Source organism: Lutra lutra, chromosome 7 (assembly GCF_902655055.1).
Source record: "Lutra lutra chromosome 7, mLutLut1.2, whole genome shotgun sequence".
NCBI classification, from domain to species: domain Eukaryota; kingdom Metazoa; phylum Chordata; class Mammalia; order Carnivora; family Mustelidae; genus Lutra; species Lutra lutra.
The window spans coordinates 146199938-146227251 of NC_062284.1; the positions used below are offsets into that span (position 1 = coordinate 146199938).

General features: G+C 64.5%; 2 protein-coding genes across 3 annotated transcripts in view; one reads left to right on the forward strand and one right to left on the reverse strand.

Moving 5' to 3' along the window:
- Positions 1-4258: 4258 nt before the first annotated feature.
- On the forward strand, positions 4259-15567 carry C7H14orf180 (chromosome 7 C14orf180 homolog). The gene is made up of 5 exons (XM_047738458.1): positions 4259-4505; positions 10064-10190; positions 11511-11637; positions 13285-13329; positions 13738-15567. The coding sequence occupies exons 2-5, from the start codon at positions 10080-10082 to the stop codon at positions 13941-13943; spliced, it is 489 nt and encodes a 162-aa protein (XP_047594414.1). The 5' UTR covers positions 4259-4505; positions 10064-10079; the 3' UTR covers positions 13944-15567.
- An 809-nt stretch (positions 15568-16376) lies between these two features.
- The window catches only part of TMEM179 (transmembrane protein 179), a 33474-nt gene continuing 22536 nt past the window's right edge, over positions 16377-27314 (reverse strand). Inside the window, exons 3-6 of one of the 2 annotated variants that reach the window (XM_047738456.1) lie at positions 25380-25654; positions 19822-19959; positions 19230-19308; positions 16377-17880 (exon numbers count right to left, since the gene is read on the reverse strand). In XM_047738456.1, coding sequence (XP_047594412.1) covers positions 17701-17880; positions 19230-19308; positions 19822-19959; positions 25380-25549 — 567 coding nt within the window. In that variant the 5' untranslated portion in view covers positions 25550-25654 and the 3' untranslated portion in view covers positions 16377-17700. Of the gene's footprint in view, positions 17881-19229; positions 19309-19821; positions 19960-25379; positions 25757-27314 lie in introns of those variants that run through there. The other variant, XM_047738455.1, reaches the window with a different exon arrangement.

Consider the following 27314-nt stretch of genomic DNA (forward strand, 5'->3'; position numbering starts at 1 on the left):
CTGACCATGGCCATGGCTGCGTTCCCCGATACCAGGGCCAGCCCAGGCTCTTTATCCAACACACAGATTTTTCAAACCAGCCAGCTTGGGGGCCTCCTGCCTGCACGTGGCAGGTGGGTCAGGAGGACTCCAGACCCCCGGGACACTCAGGGACACACGCACCCGGGCCATGCGGGCGGTGGGCACCAGGTCCCAGGCTGCTCAGCTGCTTCTGGGCCAGCACCGAACTGGACGGCACCACTCGCCCGCCCGCCAGCGCCACATGCTGCGGCAGCGCTCCCCAGAGGGGTCAGCCGCTCGGGAGCGGACAGTGGCCGGCTCCAGGTCATGGGTCAGGAGCAGGGCAGCGGGGGCACCCTGGCCCTCTGGCTCCAGTGCCAGCTCTTTCTAATGTCCCGTGCCCCGTGTCCCAGTAGCCGCGCGGTGAGGGCGCGAGTGAGGCTGCCCGCGGCCCGGCACGACCCCCACTTCTTGTGCTGCTGCCGCAGGCCCGTGCAGGGCTCCCCCACCCCCACAAAGCCCTAGAACCGGTCAGCGCGTGGGGCCAACACCGGCGCCGTCCGCGGGGCTCAGTGATGCAAGGGGTCGGCGAGAACACTCATCGGACACACATCACATCTGCGGACCTCATGAGTGACGGGGATGTGCACTCACAAGTGACAACATGGGGCTGATGTCATGCGTACGAGTACTCAGCCCTGAGGCCAGCCAGAGCCGCGTCCCTGTTGTGGGTCCTCGGGGCCCTGAACTCCAGGATGAGAGACCAGGGGCAGCCCCGCAGCGGAAGCCAGGTCCCCATCAGATGGCTCTGCCCCCAGAGCCCAGACCAGCAGCCGTGCACGTGCTCACCCCGTCCAAGCTCAGACAGACATCCTGGGCGGGTTGGGGGAGCCGTGGAGCTGCCCCCTCCGTGCCCCACCCCCCGGCAGCCAGTCCTGAGACCCGCCGGAAAGCCAGCTGTGGCGGGCAGCGTTCCGTGGCCCCTGGCTTGGTTATGGCTTATGTACGGTCCCCCAGGCAGCTGGCTCACGGGAGGGACCGGCTTTATAAATAAAATTTATCATTGTAATTACGGCTTCTGTAGAGAGCTGAGGACGTTTACAGCCTCTTGGAGGTCATGAATAATTTAGGAGATGGGAAAAGGGGCTGCTTTTGTTAGCGCACAATGGGGCCCAGTGGTTCCCATTACCGCAGCTGTCGGAGACAGATGACAGGGCCCCGCGTCCTGCGGTTCTGACTGGCGTGGGCCAACGGAACGCGGTGACCCAGGGCCCCGCCAGGCTCAGGGTGGGGGACACCACCCAGGCAGCCCCGCTTCTGAATGAGGGCTCTGGCGGGGTGGCGGGGGGCCGGGCGAGCGAGCGGCCTGATGGCGCGTGCTTCTGTCAGAGAACGACAAGTTGTGGGCTCCAGAGTGACGGGCACTGACCGGGCCCAGCTGGCCTGTGACCTCGGGCAGGTCCCTCTGCCTGAATCTGCAGAGAAGCATCCATCCCAGCAGCAGCGGGCCAAGACCACCCTGGTGGACACACAGGCCGGACAGGACAGGCTCCACATTGCCGGCTCCCCTCTCCCCCTGCGTCCCCCCCCCCCAGTATTATCCTGGAGCCACGCAGAGCCTTGGCAAGACCCCAAAGGCAGGACTCCTCCTTTGCTTGCCTCCAGTTGTGGCAGACTCACCACCTCCCATTCAGCTGTTCCTCCTGGACAGCTCTACCCGGTAGAAAATCCCACCGTCCCCACCCCACCAGGTCCAGTGAGGGGTGGCCTGTGGACGCCAGCCTGAGCTCCCACACGGGGTCTCACCCAGAGCATTGCATCAGCCCCTCCAATGTAAAGCCCCTTCTCTCCCTCCCCTCTTACCCTCCTTTCTTCCCTCCCAAACCCCCACACCCACAGGGTTCACTCTCCAGTCCACCAAAGGGCTCTGGTCAAGTCCGGGAGGGACTTCCCTCTCCTCATCCCTCTGGCCCTCAGTGGTGGTGAGAGCCCTCTTGCTTCTCCCCACACTCCGCTGGGGCCACAGGACCCAGGCCCCATGCTCACACTGGAGGGTTGGGGGCCCAGGACCCCACAGGCCCGGTGCTCGCACTGGAGGCTCTGGGCCCCCGTCCTTGGCCCCCAGTGTCGCTCCTCCTGCCCCACGGTCTTGGTGTCACCACTGAGGCAGCAGGGTTGTTTGTTACTGCTGCCACAATAACGTGCCACAATAACGTACCACAGACGGGGTAATTCGAGCATTAAGAAACAACAGAACCTTATTTACGCTCCGCGGGGGACACAGCCCTGTGACCAAGGACACATGGGACCGCATGGGGGAAGTGGGCAAGTCCCTTCCGGCCAGTCTCCCCTCAAGCCTGGCGGAGCGGCCTGCCCACATGGGACCTGGCCCTGGAGCCAAGCCATGGTGAGGGAGAGGCCACATCGGGCCCTTGTCTGCCCTCCCCGACACACCACAGGGTTCCTTCCTCCAGCAGGACTCCGGTCCCGGGGTGGCTGGGTGGTCAGGCCCACTGCTGGGCCACAGGTACAAAGGAACTGTGGCCATGCACTTGACAACCTGGAGGTCACCGTGATGCTCCCAGGCCAGGCTGACTCGCTGGGGCGGCCCCATTACAGAGCCCCCGGGCCCTCCCCAACCTCACGTTGGCAATCAGCCCTGCAGCGGCTCTCTTTCCCCGTCCACGTGGCTGGGCCGCGGGCGCCCAAGGGTTCGGTGGAACGTGACTCCAGTGTTTCCAGATGAGACGGGTGCTGGAGTCTGTGAACCGAACAGAGCAGATGCCAGCCTGGTGTAGATGGGCCTCGTCTGATCAGTTGGGGGGCACACAGGACCTTGGGCAGAGAGAGAATCCGCTCCCCGTGCCGTCCCGCTGAGACACGGGACTGCTTCGCCTGGGGGCTCCGAGTGGAGCCCACGGCAGGCTCTGCTGGGTCTGCCGCTCGCCGCCCGCCAGTCGTGGCCTCACAGCCTGCACTGGGTGACCGGTCCCTTAGAGCGACTCCCATCCCCACATGTGTGTGTCTGTCTCCTTCTCTGGAGAACACTTTTCCCTTCTGGGCTTCACAGCTCTTGGGACAACGTAGGGACTGGGATGTCTCCTGCCTTCCAAGAACCCAAAGCCAAGCGAGGTCACAGCTGTGTGCCCAGGGCCTGGCACAGGGCAAGGGTCCAGTGGAGACCCGCAGACAGAGGACTGGTGGGGTGCCAGGGGTCACTTCCTGCTGACGGGACAGTCGAGGCGTGCTGCCTGGGGTCCCCTCGCCGGACAGCAACGGAGCTGGGAGCACACCCGCGCCCCTGGCCCTCCACAGCACCTCTCCGGGGACACGGGACCAAAGACTCTCTGAGGCCTCCCGGGGCCAGGCTTATCTCGCCCTGCAGACACCAGCGGGTATGAAACCCAATTGATGGAGACGCGTGTGAGTCTGATCAGACGAGGCCGGGAAGTATTAGCAGGCTGGGAGCAGAGCTGGGGGCCGGTCTTGCGTGGCCAGGCCTTGGGTGTGCCGATAAACCCCCACAGGGCGAGCGGCAATGACGTCAGGCCCCATGGGCCCCGGGGGCAGCAAGCCGTCACCCAGCCAGGCACGGCAGCGTCGGAGGGCGGGGGGATTGTCTGGTCCCAGAACCTCAGGAAGGCAAACTGCCGGCAGGACCCCCGATGTCCCCAGCCCTCCTTGGCTGTGTCCCTAGAACAGGGACACCACACCGTGTCCCCTTACACATGAAGATGGGAAGGGCTTTTTGGGAACACACTGTGCTGACCACCCTCCACCCAGTCCTCCGTGGCTTCCGCCCCGGGAGGCAGAGCCAAGCGCAGGGAGCCTCACGTCTGCCATCTGACCCCGACACCGACAGTCCGCAGACCCAGTACGGAGACACGCAGGGCGCACCCCCACATGGCACCTCGTGACCTCGTGTCCAGAGCAGGACGGGGAGGGTGCATGGGTGGGAAGCAGGTGGTTTCCTCTCAGGGGCGGGGTCAAGCAGGGGCCGGACTCTGTGCTCCCCTCCCCTCCGACAGCCCCCCTCACCTCCCTGCCTTCCCCATCCCGGCTCTGCCTCTGATTCTGATCCATGAGCTTTCCAAGGGCTGCAAAGCTCTGGAACCGGAAGCCGGGAGGGCAGGGACAGGGCACTGACCCCTTATCTTGTCTGTGTTCGGGGCCTGGGAAACTGGCAGCTCCCCTCCCACACGAGGCCAGCGGCCGATCTGCGGGGTCACTGCTATTTCTGCCAAAGGGGAGAGGTAATTATAGCTCAGCGTTTGCCAGTTGGCCAAGTTCTGCCGCCCTGCCGAGGGGCCTGGGGCGGGGACGCCTGCCGGCCACAGACTTGCCCCACGGGCCGGCCAGCGGCAGCTCCAGACCAGAGCAGCAGGAGGCTGCACGGGCCCGGGGCTGCCTCTCCGGGGGGCCCGAGAGCGGGCCAGCAGCACCCTGAACCACTCTCGCTGGAGGACGCCGCAGAGCCTGGCTTCTCGGACCCCGGAGGAAGCCAGGTGAGGGCCCAGCTCAGGGCGATAGGGGGAAGCTCACTTCCCATTTGGGAATGAAGCTGCCGGAGTGGAGACTCGCAGCCAGAGACGCCGGCAGAGAACCTGGCCCAGGCGGAAGACAGGAGGCAGGAGACAGGAGACAGGCAGACAGGGAGACAGGCGGACAGGTGGACAGGGAGACAGGCAGACAGGCAGGTGGACAGACGGGCAGATGGACAGGCAAGCAGGTGGGCAGGTGGGCAAGAGGACAGGAGGATGGGCGGGCCGGCAGATAGGCAGGCAGATGGACAGGCAGACAGGAGGACAGGCAGGCAGGTGGACAGGCAGACAGGTGGACAGGAGGACAGGCAGACAGGCAGGGAACTCTGCGTGGCCCTAGGACAAAGACTGAGGGGGGCCGTCCATCCCGTTCACCCAGGACTTGGGCTTTCAGTGCTAAAACGAGCACATTCCCAAGCAAACCAGGGTGGTCAGTGACCCCAGAAGACCCAGGCCCCTCTGAACCTCATGTCTTGTCTGAAAAGTGGGAGTGATGGGTGCTCGCAGAGACACCCTGGTTCCCAGCACTCTGAGCCCTTCCCCAGCGGCCCAGCCAGACCCAAGGGAGGGCCCTGCCAGCCCCTCATCCGTGCTCCTGCCCGAGGCCCGGCCGCTGCGGGGGGTGGCTTGGGCGGTTCCCACCACAAAGCCGGGGCGCCCGTCTCTACGGCTCTCCCCGGCCATGAGCAGAGCGCGGTCCCTTCGGAAGTGGCCAGCAGCCAGGATTCTTGTTGGGACAGCAGGGCTGGGCACGGACACCAGCGAGCCCTCCTCAGAGGCCCTGGGGTCCTGCTGAGGGCAGGTCTATGCGGCCACAGCCCGGTCGTGCAGGGAAGGGAGTCACTCCGGGCACTTAGCCCAGACCACAGCACTCAGTTATCCCAGGGAACTGGCCCTTTTGTGAGCTGACCCGACCAGCTGGAACCTCCGTTCTGGCCCCTGTGCATGTGGGTCACCCCTGACTCAGAACACACTGTTCGCTGGGCGCCTACTGTGTACAGTCCCCTCCGGGAAGGTCGGCACATCTCCTCCATCTCCATGGTGTGCTGGACAGTGGCGTAGACCTCCAGTCTACACGGGGGCCCGGAACTCGGGGTGAGTGACCCCCCAGGTCTCCCTATGGCCGGAGTCTACCTGCCCCCTTCTGCCTGGGGCTCTCAAGGTCAGGATCTCCCACTCCAGGGCACCCCCGCACGCAGCAGACAGCCGCGCCCCTGACCCACTGTTGCCCCATGTCCAGAGACATTGGGGAGCATCTGTGGAGCCTGCCAGGACAGCGCCTGGTCCCCACACCCCGGCCCAGGCAGGTGCGTCAGGGCAAGCCCAGGGAGCAAGCAGTCAGCCAGGGACGCGCCCCGGGGTTCTCCTCTTGCTGAGGTCAGAAATGTGTGTTATCTGGGGAGCAGCCAGCCTGTCCTGGGCTATGAGTGGGCTGGGGGCAGCCGGCCCTTCCTGGGGACCCCTGCCCACTGGCCCTCACTCTGCCCCCCATTCTCCTGAGGGGAGGCCAGCGAGGGACTGCCCACGGCCTCCTGTCCCCTTCTCCAGCTGGAAGAAGGTGAAGTGTGTATCCTGGGACCTCAGCAGCCCCCCAGCTTTCATTCAGACAAGCTGCTCAGGTGAGGGGGAGGGAGGGCAAACACCACGCAAGGTCACCAGGCCCCATGGGGACGGCTTCCTCCAGGGCCAGACTGTCCAGAGGCCACTGCCCCACGGCTGTAATGGAAACTTCTCAGCTGGCCCGGGAGCCACAACAGCTCCGGTTCCCACTCTGCTCAAGGATGCGATCGCCATCGGACTGGGGGCCAGGCAGGTGGGTGAGATCACCCCGGGGGCAGCCCCTGCAGGAGCCCGGGTGGACCGGGCCGGGGCCCGTGCGTGTGTGCTTGTGTGTGTGTGCAAATGGGGGGCAGCAATGTGAGTGTGTGTGCACACGGGGCTTGGGGGGAGGCTGCACACGTATGTGGTCTGTGAGCCGTGGGGCTCACAGCTCCAGCCTCTGCGGGATGAGGTCCTGACGTGGTTCTCCTACCTGCACCAGCCCCGCGGCCCCTGGGGGAGGACTCACCGGGACAGGTGTGCTGGACAGGCGCAGGCTGTGGCTCCCCTCGTTCCGGCTCCAGACCTGCCGGCTCAGGAGGAGACCCTCGGTCTCCCCAGGGCTCCGGGACCTCCGGGAAGCTCTTCCAGCCCCTGAGCCGGGCTCCTGCGGGCAAACAGGCACCGTGAAGGGGCAACAGGAGCCGGTGTGGGCTCCGAACTGGCTGCCCGCCCCATGGTCACAGCGGGGGAAGGCCCACTCCCCGCGCAGGCCTGCACTATGTGGGGTGTCCGAGGGACCCCTGGCGAGCATAGAGACGTACCAGCAGGCAGTGGGTGGCCGGTGGCATGGGGTGAGCAGGGCACAGGGACGTGGTCAGCCTGGCCCGGGAGCCGGTGAGAAGCCTCCCAGGCAGCATCACAGAGCGATGGCAGGACAGGTGGGCCAGCCCTGGGGCTCGGTGCAGCTGGAGGCGGTGAGCTGGGCAGGAGCTGGTGGGAGCTGTGTGCAGAGCTGGGGCTCCAGGAGCAGTGGGCCTCGGCTGCCGTGCTGGGCTACAGAGGATAAGCCTTGGTGGGCCAAACCCCGTAGACAGTCAGGGCTTTTGTGGACGCATGGCCTTGGCCAGACCTTAGGCTCCAGGAGAGCCTAAGCCTCCCCCCACGGCTCCCCTGGCCCTGGCCTGGGGCAGGCCCTGCGCCTCAGGCACCCTTGGCCCCTCTCTGACCGGCAGGCCCAGCCAGGCAGGCCCCCACCTAGAGACAATGGGGGGCAGACAGCGACCGAGGTCCCTACTCCCAGGGGGTGAGAATGTGCCCTCAGCAGAGGTGAGAGGCTATTGACCGAGAAGCTTCGCCCTCGGGGTGTGTCCTCTGTAGTGGGAAGGCGGTGGTGACACTCCGCGGGCTCCAGGCCTGAGCTATTTTCCGCCCTTTATCACCCATCAGTCACGAGCGGCCTGAGCGTGGAGGGCACTCCTGTTACGCACTGTCCACTGTCACAGGCTCTGAGGCCTCCCCGCTCCCATGCAGGGCCCTGCCCTCGGCAGTCCAGCCTGGGGAGGGGGCCCTGCCAGCGGCTGGAGGGGGGTGGTGGGGGAGCCGGGAGGCAGAGCCAAGAGTATTCCTCCCTCCTCCTGTTTGGTGCATGGGGAGACGGTGGCCCCGGCCAGTCATGCTGTTGAGAAAGGTCACTGAGCCACAGGAAGACAGAGCCCAGGACTCAAGCCAGTCCTGGGAGTCGGCAAAGGCCTTCACCTATCTCGGAGGAAATGACATTCAAGGGGAACCCGGAGCCCGAGCCAGACTGACGGCAGACACAGGGCTAGGCAGGGGGGCATGGATGGTGGGCAGCGGGAGGCAGGGAGAGACCAGCCAACAGCAGACGACGACCCAGGCAAAGGCACTGGGCTGGAGAAGGCCCGGGGCTCCCGTCCTCACACAGGCAGAGGGGCCCCAGGCTCTGTGCCCGAGCAAAGCCACTCTCCCCGAGTCACTGTCCCAGGCTCACCCTGAGCCCCTGACACACAGCGGTGCCCGCCCTCCCCAAGCCCGCGGACGAGGTCGCGCTTGTGATCCCTATTTTCGGCTGAGTAGACTGAGGCAGAGAGTTAGGGGCCTTCCAAGGTCAGGCAGGTCACACAGGGCCTGTGATGAAGCAGGTGGGACCCACCGGCGTCCTGCACCGGAGCCGCAGAGACACCCACGGACACACCACACACACGCGTGCGCACGGGCCTGTTCACACTCAGACACACTCGTGCACACGCACGCACGCACCCACATGCTTGTGTGATCACACGCCCTCGCCGTACACACGCAGAGGCGCTCCACGTGCACGAGCACACGCATGCTCACATGTACAGATGGCACCGTGTGTGTGCACGCAGGCACATGGACACACGCACACTCACCCAGTCACACAAGCACACACAGACATGCTCACATGTGCCATGGCGCCATGCTCACAGCCACACGCCCGCACACACGTGCACATTCACACTCACACGCACGCACACGGCTGTGCTCACACCCTCGCGCTCACATGCACACGTGCACCCGTGCACACACGTGCACACGCAACGCCGTCCCTGGGACCAGGCAGGGGCCGGGCGCTGCAGGGCTCCGAGCGGGGGCTCTCCGGGGCCTCTCCAGGCCTGTCTCCTCACCTGAGGGACCGGCACACGTTCTTGGGAGGCCGCCCTCCCGGCCGTGTCCCCTCCCTGGGCTCCAGGCTCCTTTCCTGACTCCATTTGCGATAAAAACCTGACGCTGAGGAGGAGAAAAACGCTCGCTTTAGAGTAACTGAAGCTGCCTGGTGAGGGCCACCATCACCGCCACTGTCACCGCCACCGTCACCGTCACCGCCACCGTCACCGTCACCAGGCTCTGCACGGCTGCGGCGCCAATGCTGCCAGGGGAGGCATACAGTACCCCGCCGTCTCCCCAGGGAAGGCTGCACGGGGCCCGTACCCCCTTGAGGCTACCCGCCCCTTGGGGGACCCTGACGGCCTGTGCGGAGACCGTGTGGGACCCTCCGCTTCAGCCCCGCTCTCAGCCCTGGACACGGGGTGGGGTCCTTGGACGGCAGAAGACAGGGACGCGTCACACAAAACCCCGCCGTTCGCCATGTGCAGAGGGGGCAGGGCTGTCGTCCGAGGACCCAGACCAGGGAGCCAGGGAGGAGCCTGGGCTGGGGATGAAGGGGAGCAGGGCCCTGTGCCAGCCCCAACTCCTCTCCTTCTCCGGGGGAGGCAGAGACTCCCCTGGTGTCCACGTGGCCTCAATTTCCCCACATGTACACTGAAGGGGGGGCCAAACCTCGGGACCCTCGAAAGACTCAAAGGACTCGTGCTCAGGGCCCGGCCTCACCTGCACCGGCTCCGGGCGTGGTCTGTGCCCACAGCAGGGGCGGGGCAGGTCTCAGAAGTCAGGAACCTTCCAGGGGAAAGAGAATCCCCCCAAGGGGGGCCATAGCTGGGAAGGACGATGCTAGGCCGTCACAGGCTCACAGTGGACTTGGGGAGGCACCTCCTTACAGCTAGTAAGGAAGTTAGACCTGGGCCGGGGAGGGACAGACGGACAGAGAGACAGAGACGAGAGTCTGCGGGGGCCCCACCAGCTCCAGCCCCTCACGGAGCAGGAGACCCTCTGGGGCAGCCTTCCCAGCCCCACGCAGCCCCAACAACGCCTGGCCCTGGACCCCTTCCCTCCCACCCCAGAGTCCCCGACACGCCTCCAAACACTGCACGTGACGTGGTCAACGCACACGTTCGGAGCGCCCCGGGCCAGCGGCTGGTTGTAAGTCACGGATGGCAGCCGCGTGGAGCCCAGCGCGGCCACCAGAGCTGATGGGGGTGGGGGGCGCCCGCTGCCTGCGACGGTGCTGGGAGCACCAGCAGGAGAGCCGCACCTGCTGCCGGGCCCTCCGTCTACTCCGACCAGTGCCGCTCGGACAGTAACAGTGTCTCTGCTTCTCTCGGGGCTATGTTCCAGTAAATGAAGCCCGCAGCTCAAGCCTTGAGCCCCAGCGCCCAGCCGGAGACACGACATCACACCAGGAAGAATGAAGAGGCCGCTCCAGGCTGGCCAATGCCCAGGGCAGGGAGGGTAAGGCTGGGTCCTGGACAAGCCCCGATCCCAGGACCCCAAGGCCAAGTGCACCAGGGTCAGCCCTCAGGGCTCCCGCTGGGGCTGGGGAAGGGGGAGCAGAGGCAGGAGGCACGGTCCCTGTCCTTGCCTGAGCTCTCCTGGCCCCAGGACTCCCAGGAGAGGAAATCACTTGGGGGGGCTGGTGGCTCTTTAAAGATTCCACCTGACAGAGGAGGTTAGAGGCCCCTAGTGGGGGACACTTGTCAGTAGCAAGGCCACGGCCCGGGCAGGCAGGATGGGCCAGGAGAGAGTGCCCGCGAGGCAGAGGAAGTGGGAGCCATGGCAGGCTCTGGAGAAAGGCAGCAACAAGTCCAGAGGCTTCCCCAGCGAGGTCACCTTGCAGCTCAGGGAGGAGGGCCTGCAAGTGGGGGAGGGTGGAGAGAGGAGGACCAGGACGGCCTGTGAGGGTGCAGCTGGGACAGGCCCAGGCCAGGGCAAAATGGGAACCAACTTCAGACCTGAGTCCCCACCTAGCCTCTCTGCTCATGGCCAGGCTGGCGGCAGGCCACAGGCACAGGAGTCCCAGCCGAGGGGACGGGACAGCCATGAGCTGGGCCCAACCCCAGGATTAGGTGGGTCCCATGTACCCCAGAAGGCCAGCAGCAAGCTCTATGTGGCTGGGACCTCCCAGCCCGGAGCCATTCAAAATGAGTGTACCTAGCTCAGAACAGTCTGTGGTCCCCATTTTATAGGTGGGAACACTGAGGCTCAGAGCAGTCTAGCAACTCTACATTCCAAACTCAGCGTGGGTGGGAGGGCAGCCCCTGCGCAGGCACCTGTGTCCAGGCTCTATCCCTCTCCAGCCTGGGTCTCACACCCAGATCCCTTCGGGTGGCCACGGGTGAGTGAGAGGCCCGCTGTGTGACACAGCCAGGCACTGAGCTCAGACAGACCTGGCTCAGGGCCCGGCCTCCCCTGTGGTGCCCGGGCACAGAGGAGACCTGGGGCCCAGCGTTTCAGGACTCAGCGAGGTTTCGTGTAGCAACTCGGGCAGGAAGACGGCCCTTGGTGCACATTCACAGTTACCGTCATCATCACTGGCATCACTAAGGCCCTGTCGGGCTTGGTACCAGCCCCTGGGTCAGGCCACCAGGCAGGGGCAGCAGGTGGACCCGTCCATGGGGTCTCCACACACCCCCAGCAAGTCCCCCCCCCGCCCCGGGGCGTCCCTCTGCACAAACCTGGTGGTGGCAGCAGGGATCCTGGCCAGGGCACCTTGTCTCCAGCCCCAGGGGCTCACTTCTGCCTGCTTCCCTCTGCCTCCCACCCCTGTCCCAGGAAGGCGACAGGCAGTGCCCCCCCTCCATCCTGAGGCGGAGCCGGCCACAGCGCCGCCACGGGGCCGAGCCACAGAGGACCTCACGGCTGGTGCGGTTCCGGGAGCCCCCGGAGGCGGCCGTCCACTGTAAGAGCGGCAGGCGAGCAGGCATGGGGCGGGGGCTGGGGAGCCACACGGCCCAGGACCTCACGGGGGACCATCGGGAGGGACCACTGCCCCCTGTCCTGTCTCCACAGACAGAACCCCAGTAAAACGCAGGCCCACAGCTCAGGCTAGACACAGAGTAACGGTCGGGAAAACAGGAACCGGCAGGAAAAAACAAATCTGAGCCGCAGTGGAGGGCCGGTACAGGGAGGGCAGTGGGCAGTGCCCCGCCCACTCTTCCCGCCAGCCCGGGACGCCTCCCGCTGCCCCGCAGCTCCTCCCATGCCTGCATCCTTCACTGCCCACCTCCCGGATTCTCCCAGCCCCAGAGCCCCTCCCCGCCACCGGCCCTCTCCTCCCCTGGCCCCTTTGGCCCTGCCGCAGGCCTGCTGGTGGGACCGGCCCCTGTATCAGCTGGCTCCACCACAGAACAAGTTACTGCAGACTCAGAAGCTTTGAGTGGCCCACGTTTATTATCACAGTGACCCCGTGGGTCAGGGGTCTAGGCTTGGTGTCACTGGTCCTCTGCGCAGGTCTCCCAAGGTGGCCATCCAGGTATGGGTCGGGACCGCCTCCCAGCAAAGGCCCAGGGCCCTGGTCCAAGCTCACAGAGCTGTTTGCGGACTTGGCTTCCTTGCAGCTACAGAACCCACAGCGCTGCGCCTCCGAGACCGGGAGCGGACGGACACTCCCTCTTATTTACACAGCTTCCCTGATAAGGCCAGGCCCACCCAAGATACTCTCCTGTAGATGGACTCCAAGTCAGCTGATTGGGGTTTGCCCCTCAGCTGCAGAATCCCTTCCACTTTGCCTTATTCTGCTGAGCAGAGGCAAGGGGAGGATGACACTAGAGGGCCCGGAATCACGGGGGCATCCTAGATCCCACCTGACACTGCCCCCAAGCAAGGTGCTTCTTGAGACCTGCCGAGTGGTGGGTAAAACTCACGGACGGCACATGCTGGTGTCTCCCCGGATGGCCCACCCTAAACATCCCATCCAGGTCTCAGCTTTTCTCCCAAGGGCCCCGTGCCATTCATGGGACTCCTCACACCTGCTCTCTGTGCCCATCCCTCCCGGGTCCAGCACTCACTCCCACAAGCTCAGCTCTGCACTCCCCAAGGAGCTTCCCAGCAGCCCTGCAGACAGAGACTCAGCGGGCGGGGAATCAGGGCCCAGGTGGTCCAGGGGTTGGCCTGGGCCTCCCCAGTGCACTGTGGGGGATGGACAGGAACGAGGGTCCTCCCCGGCCCTCTCCCAGTGCCAGCCCCTACGGTCCCACCCCAGGACCCCTGCAGGCCCCCCCGAGCCACCACGGGGTCACCACACTCCACACTCCCACAGGCTCTGAGAGCAGCACCTAGCCTCTCGGGCTCCCCGAGTTCTGGCAGCCTGAGCCTAAAGCCGGGAGGCTGGGGGGACCCCTGGGTGATGTGTGGGGGAGCTGGATGGGGCTGTGTGGACCTTCCACCTATGAAATGGGGTGGCTGTACCTGATTCGGCCCATCTCCGGGAGCTTTGCGGGGTGGCCATGAGATGCGGGCTCCTGAGGACACTGGACAGGCAGAGGCAGCGTGCACCCCCAGGCGGGGGCCCTCCCTGCCCGAGCCCACCCTCAGTTCTCCTTCCCAGACATCGCCAGCAGGGAGACCACCACGGCCACCACCACCACCAGGGGTGAGTCTGAACCCTCGCACACCCCCGGGGCCTCCAGCAGGGCCCCCACAACCCTGGCAAGGTCACTCTCTTAGCCAGGACCCTGACACACTGTGCCCCTCTGTGGCCACTCCCCCGTACCCTTTCCCCCAGGGAGGGTACTGGGGCACAGCTGACGGGAGGCTCTTCGGAACCCACCCAACACTGGCAGAGGCCCCAGGCAAGGATAGGGGTGTCCCACTTCCCATGGGAACCATGCGAGACACCCCAGGGACCCACGCCAAGGGAGCCCACACTTGGGGTGAAACTTGCTCTGTCTGCAGCCTCCCCACCAGTCCTGCAGGGAGGAGGGAGCCCCGCAGGGTCCTCACTGTGGGGCCAGGCCTGCGGGCAAGGGCTCATCGGGTCCCCCTCCGCCCCCCACCCCAGCGCCCAGCCGGCTGCAGCCCCGAGGCGGCTCCCTGCTCCTTCGGCTGTCCATGTGCATCCTGCTGATGCTGGTGCTGGGTCTGTGCTGTGGCCGAGCCAAGCCCGTGGCGCTGGCCCTTGACGACCTGTGGGCCCGGATCCTGGGGCTCAGCCTGTACCTGAAGCACACGGCCCTCTCCTGCTGGCGCGGCCTGCTGCAGCTCTGATGGGGGCGGGCTCCCCTCCAGGCCTGCGACTGGCCGAGTGGGGGGGGGGGAGCCCCGACAGGCGGTCCCTCTTGATGCCCACGTTGGGCTCCACTACGCAGTTTTATTATAAAGAGAATCCACACATGCTTTGGCCCCCGAGAGCCCCCCAGGCCCTCCCTCACCCCGGTGGGAGCTCTCTGCACCCTTGGGCCAGGCCAGGATGTGGCCACGCAGAACCCCTCGATAGGGACGCCGGCCCTGTACCCATGGGGTCCCTCAGAGGGACACTGGCCTTTGCTGCTTGGGGACTGCGGGGGCTGGACCTCAAAACCCCGTGGAGACAGGTGGGTCTGGCTGCTGGGTGTGTCCTCCCTCCTGACGCTACACACAGGGCGGGGACCTGGGGTCTCCCCTTGTTGGTGCCGTTGGGGCTCCAACCTCTGAGCCAGTCTGACCGCTCCCCGGGGTTCCCGAGGCCTCAGGAACCCCTCGTGTTCTGGAGAGACATACAGGCTGCCCCCCTCCTCAGCTGTCCGCCTGGTGGTGGCTGAGAGCGAGTGAGCTCCACCCGGACCCACCACCATCAGAGCACAACCCCCTGTGTGGGGCCCCCGGGCTGCGCCGCGTGTCCGCTGCAGGGGCTCGGTGTCCCATGACTGTGCACACAGCGCGCCACTGCGGCATTGTGAGGCCGTGTGGAGACGGCGCAACAGGCTCCAGGGGCCCCTCCAGACTCTGCAGGGAGGGGGACGCCTGAACACAGCAGGGAGGCCCGTGGCCAGACACCCGGAGGGACTGCCAGGAAGACGCCGTCTCCCCCAGCCACCTTCAGACAGGGGTCCACAGGACAGCCAGTGCGGTGCTGCCCCTTCCTGGGGTTAGGCCCTGAGCGTCCAGCCCCACGGGCTAAGCAGGGACACACGGATTTCTATTAAAACACACTGCCACCCCTTTTATCAGTCTGGGGGTCTTTATCCAAAGGAGGGACATGGGGACGGATTTCCTTGGCTAAAGCAGAGGTGGGAGCACCTGGGAGCCTTCCCTCCTGGGCCTCAAGGGCAGGGGTGGTGTTTTCCAGGGTCAGGGTTTGGGGAGCCCAGAGCAGGGAGCCCAGTGGGCCTGTCTCCAGGAGCCGTAACCTCCAGAGGGCCGCAGTGGGGGGCCCAAGCCCCAGCCCTCGCAAACCCTCCTGCTGGTTCTAGGGTAACCAGGGTGATTGCCGCCAACTCCGGCACTGCCCAGCCCTCCCCCCGGCCCCCCACTTCCTCTCACCCCCACCCCCTGAAGAGGACAGGCACGTTATTGCCCCATATTCCAGGCAGGGAAACTGAGGCTCGGAGAGGTTGGGTCACGTGCCCGAACCCATGGGGCAGGCACAGGCCTTGGGCTCAGCCCGGTCTAGTCTGGGTCACATCTTGGGGAAGCCCTACCCGTGGAGCTCTCAGCCGAGGGTCTCTGGAGGGTCCGCACAGCGTGAGCCGGGGCTCCGGGGAGACGACCCTGAGACGGCCACCCTTGCACCTGGGGCGCCGCGGCGAGGAGAGCCCCCGGGATGTGCGCACGCATGAGGGTCCGGCCACAGGCAGGCCCGGCCCTAACCCCGTCAGTTCCTGAAGCTACAGGGACGCGCGCCGGCAGGTTTCTACGTGTGAGCGGCGGGCGCGTCCCGAAGCCAGGAGGTGACGGCGGGGGGGTGGCGCGGGGACGGGCGAGGCTCAGGAACTCTTGTGTTTATTCCGACTTTGAGAAATAGATACACTGAACTGGAAGAACCATGACTTTCAGTTTCGTCAGAAGTAGAATTAAAACAAAGACGAGTCGTCGACAGCAGCTGGGAGAAGCAAGGCACCACCGCAGACGCGATCCTGGGGTCCTGTCTCAGGAAGCCTGGGGCCTGCCTGTCCTGTCCTGCCCCAGGGCCCCCAACCCCTGCCCCCTGCAGGGCACACAGCGTGGTCCCACCACCCGCTCCCAGGGCCCAGCTGTCCCTAAGACCCCAGACACGGACATCTAGAGGTGCCAGGTTCCGCCGGCCTGAGACAGGTCCGTGACAACGGCCATCCAGCTGTGCAGGTGACACAGGTGAGTGTGGGCGCACGTCCCTGCCAGCCTGAGACCCAAACCTGCAGTGGACCCTCAGGTTCCAGGAGCCCACGGCCTGGCGCTGCTCCTCCTTCCCAGAGCCTGGCTGCCCGCCCCACTAGTCACCTCCACCCAGACCCAGACCCACGGCCTCTGGAGACCCTGAGCCCCCCATTTGGGAGACCAAACCTCCAGCAGCACATGGCACGGACACGGGGAGTGTGGGGAGCAGCAGGAGGGTCAGCACGGGGGAAGGGTTGCCCCAGTCCTGGACAGGACTCAGAGGGTTGCTTGCAGGTGCAGAAGCCGGGGAGCCCTGGGAGGAGGGGATCCATAGCCAAGCAACCCCTCAATTAGTGAGGTCACTGAGCTCTGGGGTCCCAGGTCCCCCCAACTCCTCTTCCTGCCTCTGTGTGGACGGAGTCGTGTCCTCTAGGGGTCTCGGTGCTTTGGACGCCATCGGATGGGAAGGCAGACCATCCACTGGGCGCCCAGGGCACGGGGGGGGTGGTCCCAGTGGGGGAAGGTACTGAAGAGCTGCTGGTCCTCACCCGCCCTGATCTCTGCACACGCCTTCTGGTACACACACATGCACACGCTCATACTCACACTTGTGCAGGCACACATTCCCGCTCACGTTCACACACTCACACACACTCGTATTCCCATGCACACTCACACCCACAGACTGGTGCATCTGTGCTCACACACAACACACTCACATGTGCGGCCAACACATGCCCCAGCTCACACACCTTCCCCACACAGACTTACATGCATGTGAACATACCGGCACTCACATGCACCTTCAGACACCCACAGTGGCACCTGCTCCATCCCCCCGTCCCCAGGAGGTGGGGCGCCCCCCAGCCCATGTCCCCACCTCCCCACACTGTGAGACAAACATGGGGGTCCAGGGCCTCTCCAGGCAGGGCCACACAGGGCTCCCCCAGCCAGTCCTGGGGCACCAGGCGCAGGCTCCCCGCTCTGACACCATGGCTGCTTGCCAGGACGTCCACAGAGCCACCACCGGATGGCGGGCAACACCACTGCCCCTGTGCTTTTGTTCCTGAGACCAGCCTGGCCACCGGGGCCTCGGAGCAGGAGCACAGGGAACTCAGCCCTGCAGCAGGGTGGGCAAAGCGCAGGGCTGGAAGCAGGAACACACGGCCGGGGAGCTCCTTCCTGCCGTTGGCCCCCCCGCTCCCAGGTCCCACACACAGCTCAGGAGCAAGAAAGAGTGATGGGTGGTCAGCATGGGTTGGGGTCACTCTGGGGACACTGGCTGCTGCCACAGGGTTGGCACAGAATGACACCTGGGCAAGAGGTGGATACACCGTGCCGCTGAGGCGCGACCTGCAAGAGGGCCAGAAGCGCCCGAGAGGGTGGACACGCCCCGCCCAGGCTCGCCAGGCCAGTGCCCCCGAGACAGGGCGTGGGGCCCAGACGACACCCCAGGGCCTCTGTGTGTCCCTGTCTGAGGGCTGGCGCCCGCCCCCATACACAAGCACACTCGCGCTGGGAATGGGGTGCTTGGGCGAGCGCAGTCACTCATGCTGCACAGTGCCGAGGGGAGTCATGCAAGGCGAGGGGTAGGTGGGGCTGGGCAGAGTCCCCAGCCGCTCCCCTGGGTCGGGCCATGAGCCCCGGGCAGGGGTGGGGGGCGTCGGGGGGCTGGCTCCCCTGCCCACCCCTAGATGACGGCACTCTTCTCCTCCTGAAAGGAGGCACGGGGGGTCGGCCTGGCCAGGAGCAGCTCCTTCTCGTGCACCAGGCTGTCCAGCAGGTCCTCCTGGCGGTAGTTGTGGTAGACTTTCAGGAACGCCAGGATGGTGATGGCCAGCCAGGCCAGCCACGAGGCCCAGAGGCCGAACTACACAGAGGGAGGGCAGAGGCAGGGTCAGGAGGCCAGCCAGACCCACCCACCACGGCCGGTGCCCCCCCCACCTGCCCCAGAGCAAGGTGGGACCCAAGGGGTTGCGGCACCTCCTCGCTCACCCACCCACCCCCACCCTCTGAACCCCAGGTGGTACAACGCATCCGGGGACTCTGGCCACCCAGGCCCCCAGGCAGCCAGGCCCGCCCCGCTCCGCGGAGAGCCCCTCCGTAACGCCTCCTTCTCCAGTTGCTGGAACAAATCGACCTTTAGCTGTGGTTCCCAAACAGCAGAAGGAGAAACCATTTCATCAGAACCAGGCCCGAGCCACAGCAACCAGACTCTCACTGGGGGTTACCTGTCACCAGACCCGGCTCTCGCCTTTCTAATCTAATTGGCGCAAATTAGGGCTAAAGCATTTGCCGCTGAGCTGTTGTGCGGGTGTCTCTGGCGGTCTCTGCGCACGTCAGCAGAGACCCTCCAGACGCACTGGACGCCCAGCCCCTGGAGGGCGCCTCTCCTTGGGAAGGGTCCTCAGTGCAGCCCCTGGCCAGCGTGAGCCCTGAGACGCAGGCCTGGGGTCCAGAAGTGGACCTGGGCGCCAGCAAGCGCTGCTCAGAGCTGGAAGGAGCCAGCCCCACCGGGCACCCCTGGGCACCCCTCGCCAATAGCATCTGCCTGAACACAGATGCAAGTTTTGAGAAAAAGCCCCTACTGACCACTAGCAAATACTGACATGCCAGCATCCTTGCTAAAGGGCTCCCCTGAAACGCACCTGCAGGGCAGGGAACGAAGCTCACACAAGGGCAGGGCCAGGAGAGGGCTGTCCCCCCAACAGCAATCAGGGATGGGCTCCTCCAAATTCACAGGCTAGATCCCCCCACACCCTTCCTCGGACACCACATCGGCTTCCCCTGGCCAGGGAATAGCCATGAGCCCCCAGCATTTGTCCGAGCACGCCCACTTGGCACCAGGACCAGAAACCAAGGTCCCAGCCCTGGCACTGCAGACCCAGGATGGGACGCCTAGTTTCCTTCCCACTCTCTCAGCCCCTGGACCTCACTTCTGCACTTAGCTCACCTGTCCCCTCCTCCCAGGATCCCCCATGCCTCACCCCTCTCCACCTCCAGCTGCAAGAGCCCCCCCCTCAGCCCTGGAAATCCAGGAATACCACTCACTCGGCTATGTCTCCTCAGCCTGGTGCCATCCTCAGCCTCCCCTGGAGGAGGGCATTGGGAGGCAGGCGGTGCACGCAGTGACGCTCAACAGTGAACGGACCCCCTCCCCAACAATGCATGCCTCCCGGCCTGCCTGGCAGCCCCTCCCACCAGGACAGCCCCACCTACCTGGGCGATGGCGAACTGGTCGTAGAAGGCAGAGTTGTCCACGCTCAGCTCCAGATTGATGTCCTGGAGCTCCTCACAGCTGAAACAGCGAGACATGGGGTGGCAGGTGACGCTGGACATCAGGCACAGGGAGCAGCATGCAGCACCCCTAAACGATGAGGCAGCTATCCCGACCCCAAAGACCTCATCCCTGACCCCTTCCAACCAAAAGCTTCTGCTCTCACTCCTCCCCAGCCCTAAGGCTGTCTCTTCCAAACCCCCAGGAGAAAGCCAGCTCGGTTCTCCGTAGCCCACCTCCGAAGGTGGCACAGGGTGGGATCTGCGGGGCCTGGCTGTGTGGTCCTATCTGGTCTCCAGGAACCTGAGCACACTGGGCCCTGTGCCCCAGCCTGGACCCACCCCCGGGGGTGTAGGGGCTTTACTCTCATGTGAAGAGGGCACCCACATCAAGGGGACAGGTCCAGGGAAGGTGCTGGCCAGGTGTGCACAGGTGGGAGCCCCAGGCAGGTTGAGCAAAACCTCGTGCTCAGAATAGGATTCATGCCCCAGGACATCACTGGGGGCAGCAGGGAGGGGCAGGGCTCAGGCCCACCTGTGGGGCACAGTGCCCTTCTCCGTGATGGCGTCACACCACATGCTGAAGCCCACACTCACGATGGTGCTGGCGATGAAGACAAGGAAGACCACAGACGCACTGACCATGAGGTTCAGGAAGGCGTAGAGGAAGGAGCTTCAGCAAAGGACAGGAGAGGAAGGTCACCGTGCGCCAGTGCCAGGAGACAGCAGGGGGCTGGGCCCGGCTGGGGCAAGGGGGCCATGCAGGGCCACCAGGGGACACTTGCCTCTCCCTCGCTGTCCCCCACCACAAAGTCCCATCCCAGCCTCCCAACGGCCTGGAGTGGGAGCACTTGCCAGCACAGCCTTCCAGAAGAGGCAGAGCCAAGATCCAAACCCAGGAGTGCCCGCTCCCAGCCCATTAGGACCAGCACCCTCTCCAGGCCACTCCCCTGCTCAGCGGCCCCGAGGCCCTCTGCCCACATGGTCATCCACACTGGCGTCCTGGACCTGAGGTGTGACAGAAGCCTGAAAGGCCCAGCTGTGACCAGGGAGGGGGTGTGGGGGAGCACAGGAGGCAGGGCCACACCGACATGGTCCCCCTAGGGGCTCTTCCATCCTCTGCCTGAGGTGCCATCCCAAGGGGACCACAGCAGTGATCCGTCTCCTGGGCTCCTGGCCAAGTTCAGCCAGTGCGGACCTGGCAGGGGACCGGGGGTGGTGGGAGCTCATCACCAGGGGGCTGCTAGGGGATGTCCCCGGTGGGCTGTCCCTCTACCAAAGGTCAGTGCCCCCTCCAGGCGGCCACCAACCCTCCCCTCCGTGGTCCCCATGGCCCGAGGGGGTGACTGGGCCACTACAGCGCCCACGCCTGGCCCACATTCTCGTCTCTGCCAACCGCCCCCCTCGGGCTAGCCACGCTTGGGTGAACCACCCGTTTCTGGCAGGGACCCTGACGGCCAACTCTGAACGACACAATCTGGTGGGTCCTGGGTGCTCTGAATACGGTGTCAGGGCCTATGATCATAAAGAGGGGTACATGATGGCCCACCCCAAGTCCCAGCTTGTCACCAGGCAGAGCAGAGTGTCAAATCTGGCCCACCTAAGGCCAATTGCATGACCTTCAGCAAGTTACTCTCCGGGCCTCAATTTCTCCCTCTGTAAATCGGGTAGCCAGAGCCCCCACCCGGTCACTGTGGAAACTGAGGGAGCTTCTGTGGGCAAGGGATAGAGAGTGACAACCGCAGGGTGTTGCTCCAAAGCATGTGCTCCCTCCCCAGACGGGCTCCAGCCATCACCAGAACTCTGACCTGCTGCCCGGAGCTGCGTGCATGGGGCCGGGCCGTAGCCACAGGGGATGGAAGCGTGGGGGCATGGTCAGCAGCCAGATCCCTAGAGATGGTGGCTGGGGGCCAGCCATGTCCCCTGCGGTCAGTGTGGGCCCAGGCAGGGCTCAGGGAATCCACTCCCAGAGCTAATGCTCTAAGGAAAGCAGAGGTTCCTCAGAACCTACACCCTGACTTTGGATGGCCTGCCACTCCAGCCGAGGAGAACACGGTGGTCCCAGGGGGAGCAAAGAAGCTGCCTGTCCTCAGTACAGAAGGCCAGACCCCCAGACATCAGTTTCCTAGGTGCCCTCCACCTGCCAACAGCCTTCTGCCATCCCACCAGGTGCCCTGCCCAGCAGGTGCCCAGCATCCTGGATGAGAAGCCGCTGCCCCCAGGAGGCCCTCCTAGCCGGAAGAAGAATGGCCAGGGTGCGGAGGACATGCTGGCCAGGCCACCACCTGACCTCAAATCCTGCTCCCTGTCATGGGAAGGGGAAGCAGGCCCCCCGTTCTGTGCCGAATTCTAGAGAGGCACACCAGCAGCTCGCTGTTCCCTGTGTGGCCAGAACACCCCTCCGGGAGCCCCCAGCACAACCTGAGACACACACCCCCACTCCCATCGGAGACCTGCCCACCACCCCCCTCAGCGGAGTTCCAACACAGTCTCCCAGAGCCAGAAACCCAGACTGTCCACAGATTTCAGCCACATCCCTATTACACAGGTAAGACTTGGGGTTCTCCGATGACAGGAACATGGCATCCCCATCCCATGAGACAGGGAAGGGGGGCTGCAGTCATCTCCCCAAGAGCCTCCTGCCATGTCCATTTCTGGTCTGTTTCCATGGAGCCTGCCTGGGCTTCCCAGAGCTTTGAAGAACTGGGTGTGTCCAGAGCCTACCTGGGCCCGGCCCCACAGATTTCACAATGTGACCCAGCTCCCCGCTCCCCAAGGACCCACAGAGCAGCAGCCAAACCACCAGGAGGGCCGGCACGTCCTGGGTTAACTTCATCTTTCTCACTGCCTCTCAGGGTGCCGGCCTGGATGTGCTGTCTCCATGGTGACCGGATCCCGGGAAGCCCTGGGAGCATTTGTGGGCTGGGGGACATGTGTGGGCCAGCAGATGGCTGGTTTTGACCCGGTGTGCTCCCAGCCGTCAACCACAGACTGCTGCCGCCTGCACACCTCGAGAGCTCAGCACACTTGGACAAAGCTGCCCCAGACCGCCAGGCCTGCGGCCCACCCTCAGGTCGCCCATGCACCCCCAGCCGGAAGCACCCCGGGAAGCCACGGGTGCCACTGAGTCATGCACCCGTTCCTCTCACCCTGTCCGCTCCTGGACACAAGCTGTCTGGGTCCCCATTTGCCCAGGGACACACCCTATGTGAGGAGGGAGCTGGCGCCAGGGACAAGGTCTGACCCAGGCTCTGGGGTCCCAGCTGTGAGCCCGCCCCACAGACCAATGTGTAGGGTTCTACCCTCGCTCTCGGTGGGGCTCCTGGCTGGTCTCTGCAGCCGGACTCAGGAGAATTAGTGGGTAGGGCCCTCTAGGACTACGAGCTGGACAGCGGCACTGAGGTCCCTGATGGGCTAGACACCTGAAGGCCCTTGACATCCCACGAGCTCACTCTAATGGCCCTTCTGAGCCTCCTGTCCGTCCCAAGTCCCCACTGACCCAACACTTGTCTGCCTGCTTTAGGAGGCCTGCCCAGCAGCTGAGCTGGGATTGGCTTCTCTGGGTTCCCATCTTGCCTGTGGCTACAGGAGGCAGGCCCAACCTTTCTGGGGGCCCAGGACTTGCCGACATAGGCAGCCTGCAGAGTTGACCCCTCAGCCAGACTGTGGACGTGCAGACCTCCATGCTGGGGAGGAGTGGGGGGCCCGGGGAGGGTGGGCCGAGGGGCAGCCAACCTCACACGCAGGCATGTTTCTGTCTTCATTCAACAAACACTAATTTGTGACTCGCAAGCTCAGCCCTAAGCAGAGAGAAATGGGATGCACGCCTGCCTTGGGCTCATCCAGCCCAGGGCCCCCCCAGATGGAGAGCCAGCCCTGGATGTCCAGGGGAGCTCTGGCTCAGTCTTGCCAGAAAACCGGGATGAAGGGTCGGCACCTCGACAGAGAGCATGGTTGGCTGGCTGCCACATGCCCCTTGTCCCTGTAAGACAGCTGGCCTCCAGGAGCTCAGGGTCTAGCTGGTGGGGGCCTGGAAGGTAGGGCCCGGCCTCTGTGTCTCAGTGGTGCAAGATTCTTGGAGCCCAAAGGGACCCCCAGAGACTGTGAGCAGGGTGGGGAAAGCTAAGGGCCCAGAGCCTTCAAGAAAGGGAGTCCTGGTCATTTCCCACAAATCAGGCCTCAAAGCTGGAGAGCAAGGTAATGGTGGTCTCTCTCCTCTCATCTCACAGTTGTAAAATGGGGTCTCTTGAGGCCACTGGTCTTACAGGGACAAGGGGGGGGGGTGGGCATCAGCTGATGGCCCAAGCACAGCCCCCGCACGGGCTGTGCCCACTGCTCTCAGCTTCCCAGATGGAAGGGACCCCAGCTACTCTCTCCTACTGCTGTCCGTCCTCTTCCTCAGACCCTGTCTCATATCGAAGTCGCTTCCCCGCCCCGATCTGCACAGAGACACTGACTAGGGTAACACCCAGGCGTGACAACGTGCAGGCAGATGGCACCTCAAACGCCTCCTGGGGACACCAGCCACCGTTGTGGAAGAAGGAGGCCTGTGGCAGGCCAGGGTGGTCCCCTGACTGGCCCAGGCTCACCATAGGCTGAGCCCCAGCCCCACAGCACCTGGAGGCCCCCTAGGCTGACAAGTGGCTTCCTGCAGACCCTCAAACCAGAACCTTCGTGTAGCGTGCTGAACTGTGACCCTAACAACATGTGTCCGGTACTCCAGTACCAGTGTGTGTGACCTTAACTGGGGGTGGGGTCTTTGCAGGTGCCATTCAGCTAATGATCTCAGGATGAGGTCGTCCTGGATTTAGGCTGGGCTTTAAGTCCAACGGTGGGCGTCTTTATAAGAAGACGGGAAGAAACGGAGAGAGGAGAGGCCCCGGGAAGACAGAGACTGTGATCGGACACACAAAGCCCAAGCCAGGGAAGGTTCAGGGTTGCAGGCAGCCACCAGAAGCGAGCTTAGAAAGGATTCTCCCTCCTGAGGGAGCCCACCCTGCCAGCACCTTGACCCCCGGCCTCTGGCCTCCAGGGCTGCAGCAGAATAAATTGTTGGTGGTGCGCTGTGAGAGCTGCCCCGAAACTCACACATGTGGGTTGCCGGACTTTGCCCCTCTGGGTGTCTTGGCCCCCACGCTGGGCTGGTCCAGGCCTCTTCACCCACCACTCTTGTGACTCCTCTCCAGCCCCTCTGTCCGTGCCCAAGCCAAGCGGAGAGCCCTCAACAGTGCCCACCTGACCGTCTGACCCACTGAGACCCTCAGAGCCGTAGCTTGTCTCTCGTGTCCCCAAGAACTGCCAACGAGGGCTGGATGGGGCCAGGGTGGGGCAGGGTTTGGGAGTCTGGGTTTCCTCTGCAGATGTGAGGTCCACGAGGGGCAAGGCTGGGTGTGGCTGGGTCCCCAGGAGGTCTCAGCGGTGGAGGCACAAGGGAGGCTATGGGCTGAGGGGCCCACATCCCTCCCTCACAACATGGTGCCAGGGTGGGGAAAGGTGAGGAAGAACATGGAGACCAGGAGGCGGGAAGGCCTCCCGGTCACGCTGCTCCCTGTTGCGTCCCCAAGCAAGCCTGTGGGCCTAGAGATGTGCCCTCTGGCCTTCATCGCACCGTCATCCTTCTTACCCCGAGGAAGGGTGTGGGGATGAGGAGACGACTCCCCAGTTTGCTTCGTCAGCGGGCTGCCTGGCCTGATCCCTCCCCTGCACCTGGAGGAGCTGCAGGCCCGGGGGGAGCTGTCCACAGCCCGAGGCCTGCGCTGAGACCGCAAGCCAGGGAGGGCCCAGGGTCCCTCAGAGATGACAATGAAACATTTGCCTCCCAGGGCCGGACTGGTTAATGCCCAAAATGGGGGGGGGGGGGGGTGATGCACGTTTAAAGGGGAAAGTACTGGCCTTGTACGAAGCGCGGGGGGGCCCCCCATGGTCCCCGGGTTCCGCGCAGACAAAGGGCAGTTTGCACGGAGGCCGTGAGCGCCCAGGGTTGATTTTCTGGGGCGTCCGAGCACCCCCGCCGCTCTGGGCTCGGAAGGGGCGCGGCGCCCGGCCCGCGGGCTGCGTCTGACCGGGCAGGGCGGCCGCCGGGCCCCCACTTACCCCTCGTGTCCCTTGCAGAGGAAGAAGAGCGTGCGCCAGGCGTGCGCGGCGGCGAGCAGCAGCGAGAGGAGGCCGGCGAGCAGGCTGAAGCGGCAGGCGGCCGGCGGGCCCCACTCCTGCACCGTGAAGCGCTCGCGCTCCTGCACCGTCAGGTTGGCGCTCAGCCACATGCCCTCGGCGAAGAGCAGGCAGCGGCCGCGGAAGTCGTGGCCGTTCTCGGACAGCGGCACCACCACCACGAAGCTGAAGAGGAAGGCCAGGAAGTAGCAGACGCACTGCGCGAAGAGGAAGTGGTTGAGCGCCATGGCCGGCCCGGGCGCGCGGGGGAAGCGGCCGGCGGAGGCCGCTGGGCCGCGGAGGAGGCGCGGGGCGCGGGGTGCGGGGCGCGGGCCGGGCCGGGACCGCGGGGAGGCTGCGCAGTGGCGGCGCCGGCGGGTCCTGCGCGCCCCGCCCGGGACGCGTGCGCAGCGGCCGAGCGCGGGCGGCGCCTGCGGTCAGCACCGCGGACAGCTCCCGGGGGCCGGGCCGGGCCGCGGGGGGCCGCGCGGCGTGTGCGCGGGGGTGGGGGACGCGCCCCGGGGGACGCGGAATGGGAAGGGCCCCGGGAAGGGCGGTGTGGCGAGGTCGGCGCGTGAGAGCGACTCTGCCGTTCGCGGCACCGGGGGCGACCCGCGCGGCTCTACGGGGCGGTCTCCGTCCCAGCCCCCCATGCCCCGGAAGGAAAGGAGACTGAGAGGTCCAGGGGCGACGTGTGCAGGAGGCCCAGAGTGCCGGGCGGGAGTGAGGTTGCAGGCTGGGCCGCAGGGACTCTTCCGCAGGGCTCTGGGGTGCGCGGCGTAGGGGAGAAAGGACGGAGAGTGGGGGCGTCTGGGTCGGTGGGAACCCGCGGGGTCACGGCGGAGGGAAGGGGTGCGCGCAGGGAGGAGGGAGCGGTCTGCGAGCTCCGTGCGCTTCTCTCTGGCACGGCTCCCTCAGAGGGCACATCCGTTATCCGGCCTGACGCCAGTAGGGCCCTGAGTTGGTATTTGTAAGATAAATAATGGATGCCCCGAGCACCTCATTAAGACAGCCTTCGCTGAGACGGAATCTGCTGATGCGTTAATTAATAGAATTAATGCCTTGTCTGGTTCCCTTAAAGACTAAGTCACGTTTAGTCCAATTCCCAGTGAGGAAGCTCTAGCACTGCTCCTTCTAGAAGAAATTGCCCACTGGTTTCAAATTACATCAGCATTTCTGTTGCAAGCACTGAAAGACCTTTTTGTTTTATTGCCAAAGTAATGTATGCTTTTTCTTAAGTCAAGCAGTACAGATACAAATTAAGTGAACAGATAACGTGTCCTCCTCATTCCCCACACTACCCTGCCACCCTATCAGGGGTAACCACGTTTCTAGACATTGTGCTAAGCCCCTCAACACACTCACACAACAGACACAAAGGCTCCCTCCTCAGGCTGATCCTCGTATTCAACAACACACAATGGGGTCACTCCCTGCCTGCACACTCAGATCTATTTTTTTCTTCTTAATAACTGCATAAGCTTCATAATAACCATGGGGCCGCATTCGCTTAACTCCTCCTCTTTGGTTAATTCTTCAATATTCGCGATTTCAGATACCGTGGAGTGAACATCCTTATGTCTGTCTGCTTGCCCACTTGCGCGGTGCTGCTTATCAAGGAAATTCTCAGAAGAGGAATTTCTACATCCCAGGTTTATACACACGTGAAGTGTTGACAGAAGTCGCCAAACTGGTGTCTAACTGTGTTGCACAAACTCACTCCCATATCCGTGTCACAGACACCATCTCCTAAACTGAGCCAGGTCTGTTTTACAGTTCTGTCAGTCCTGCATGGAAAACAATATCTCATTGATCGTAAGCTTGGATTCTCCTTACCACCCCGAGTTCGAACGTCCTTTCCTGTGCTTGACGCCACGT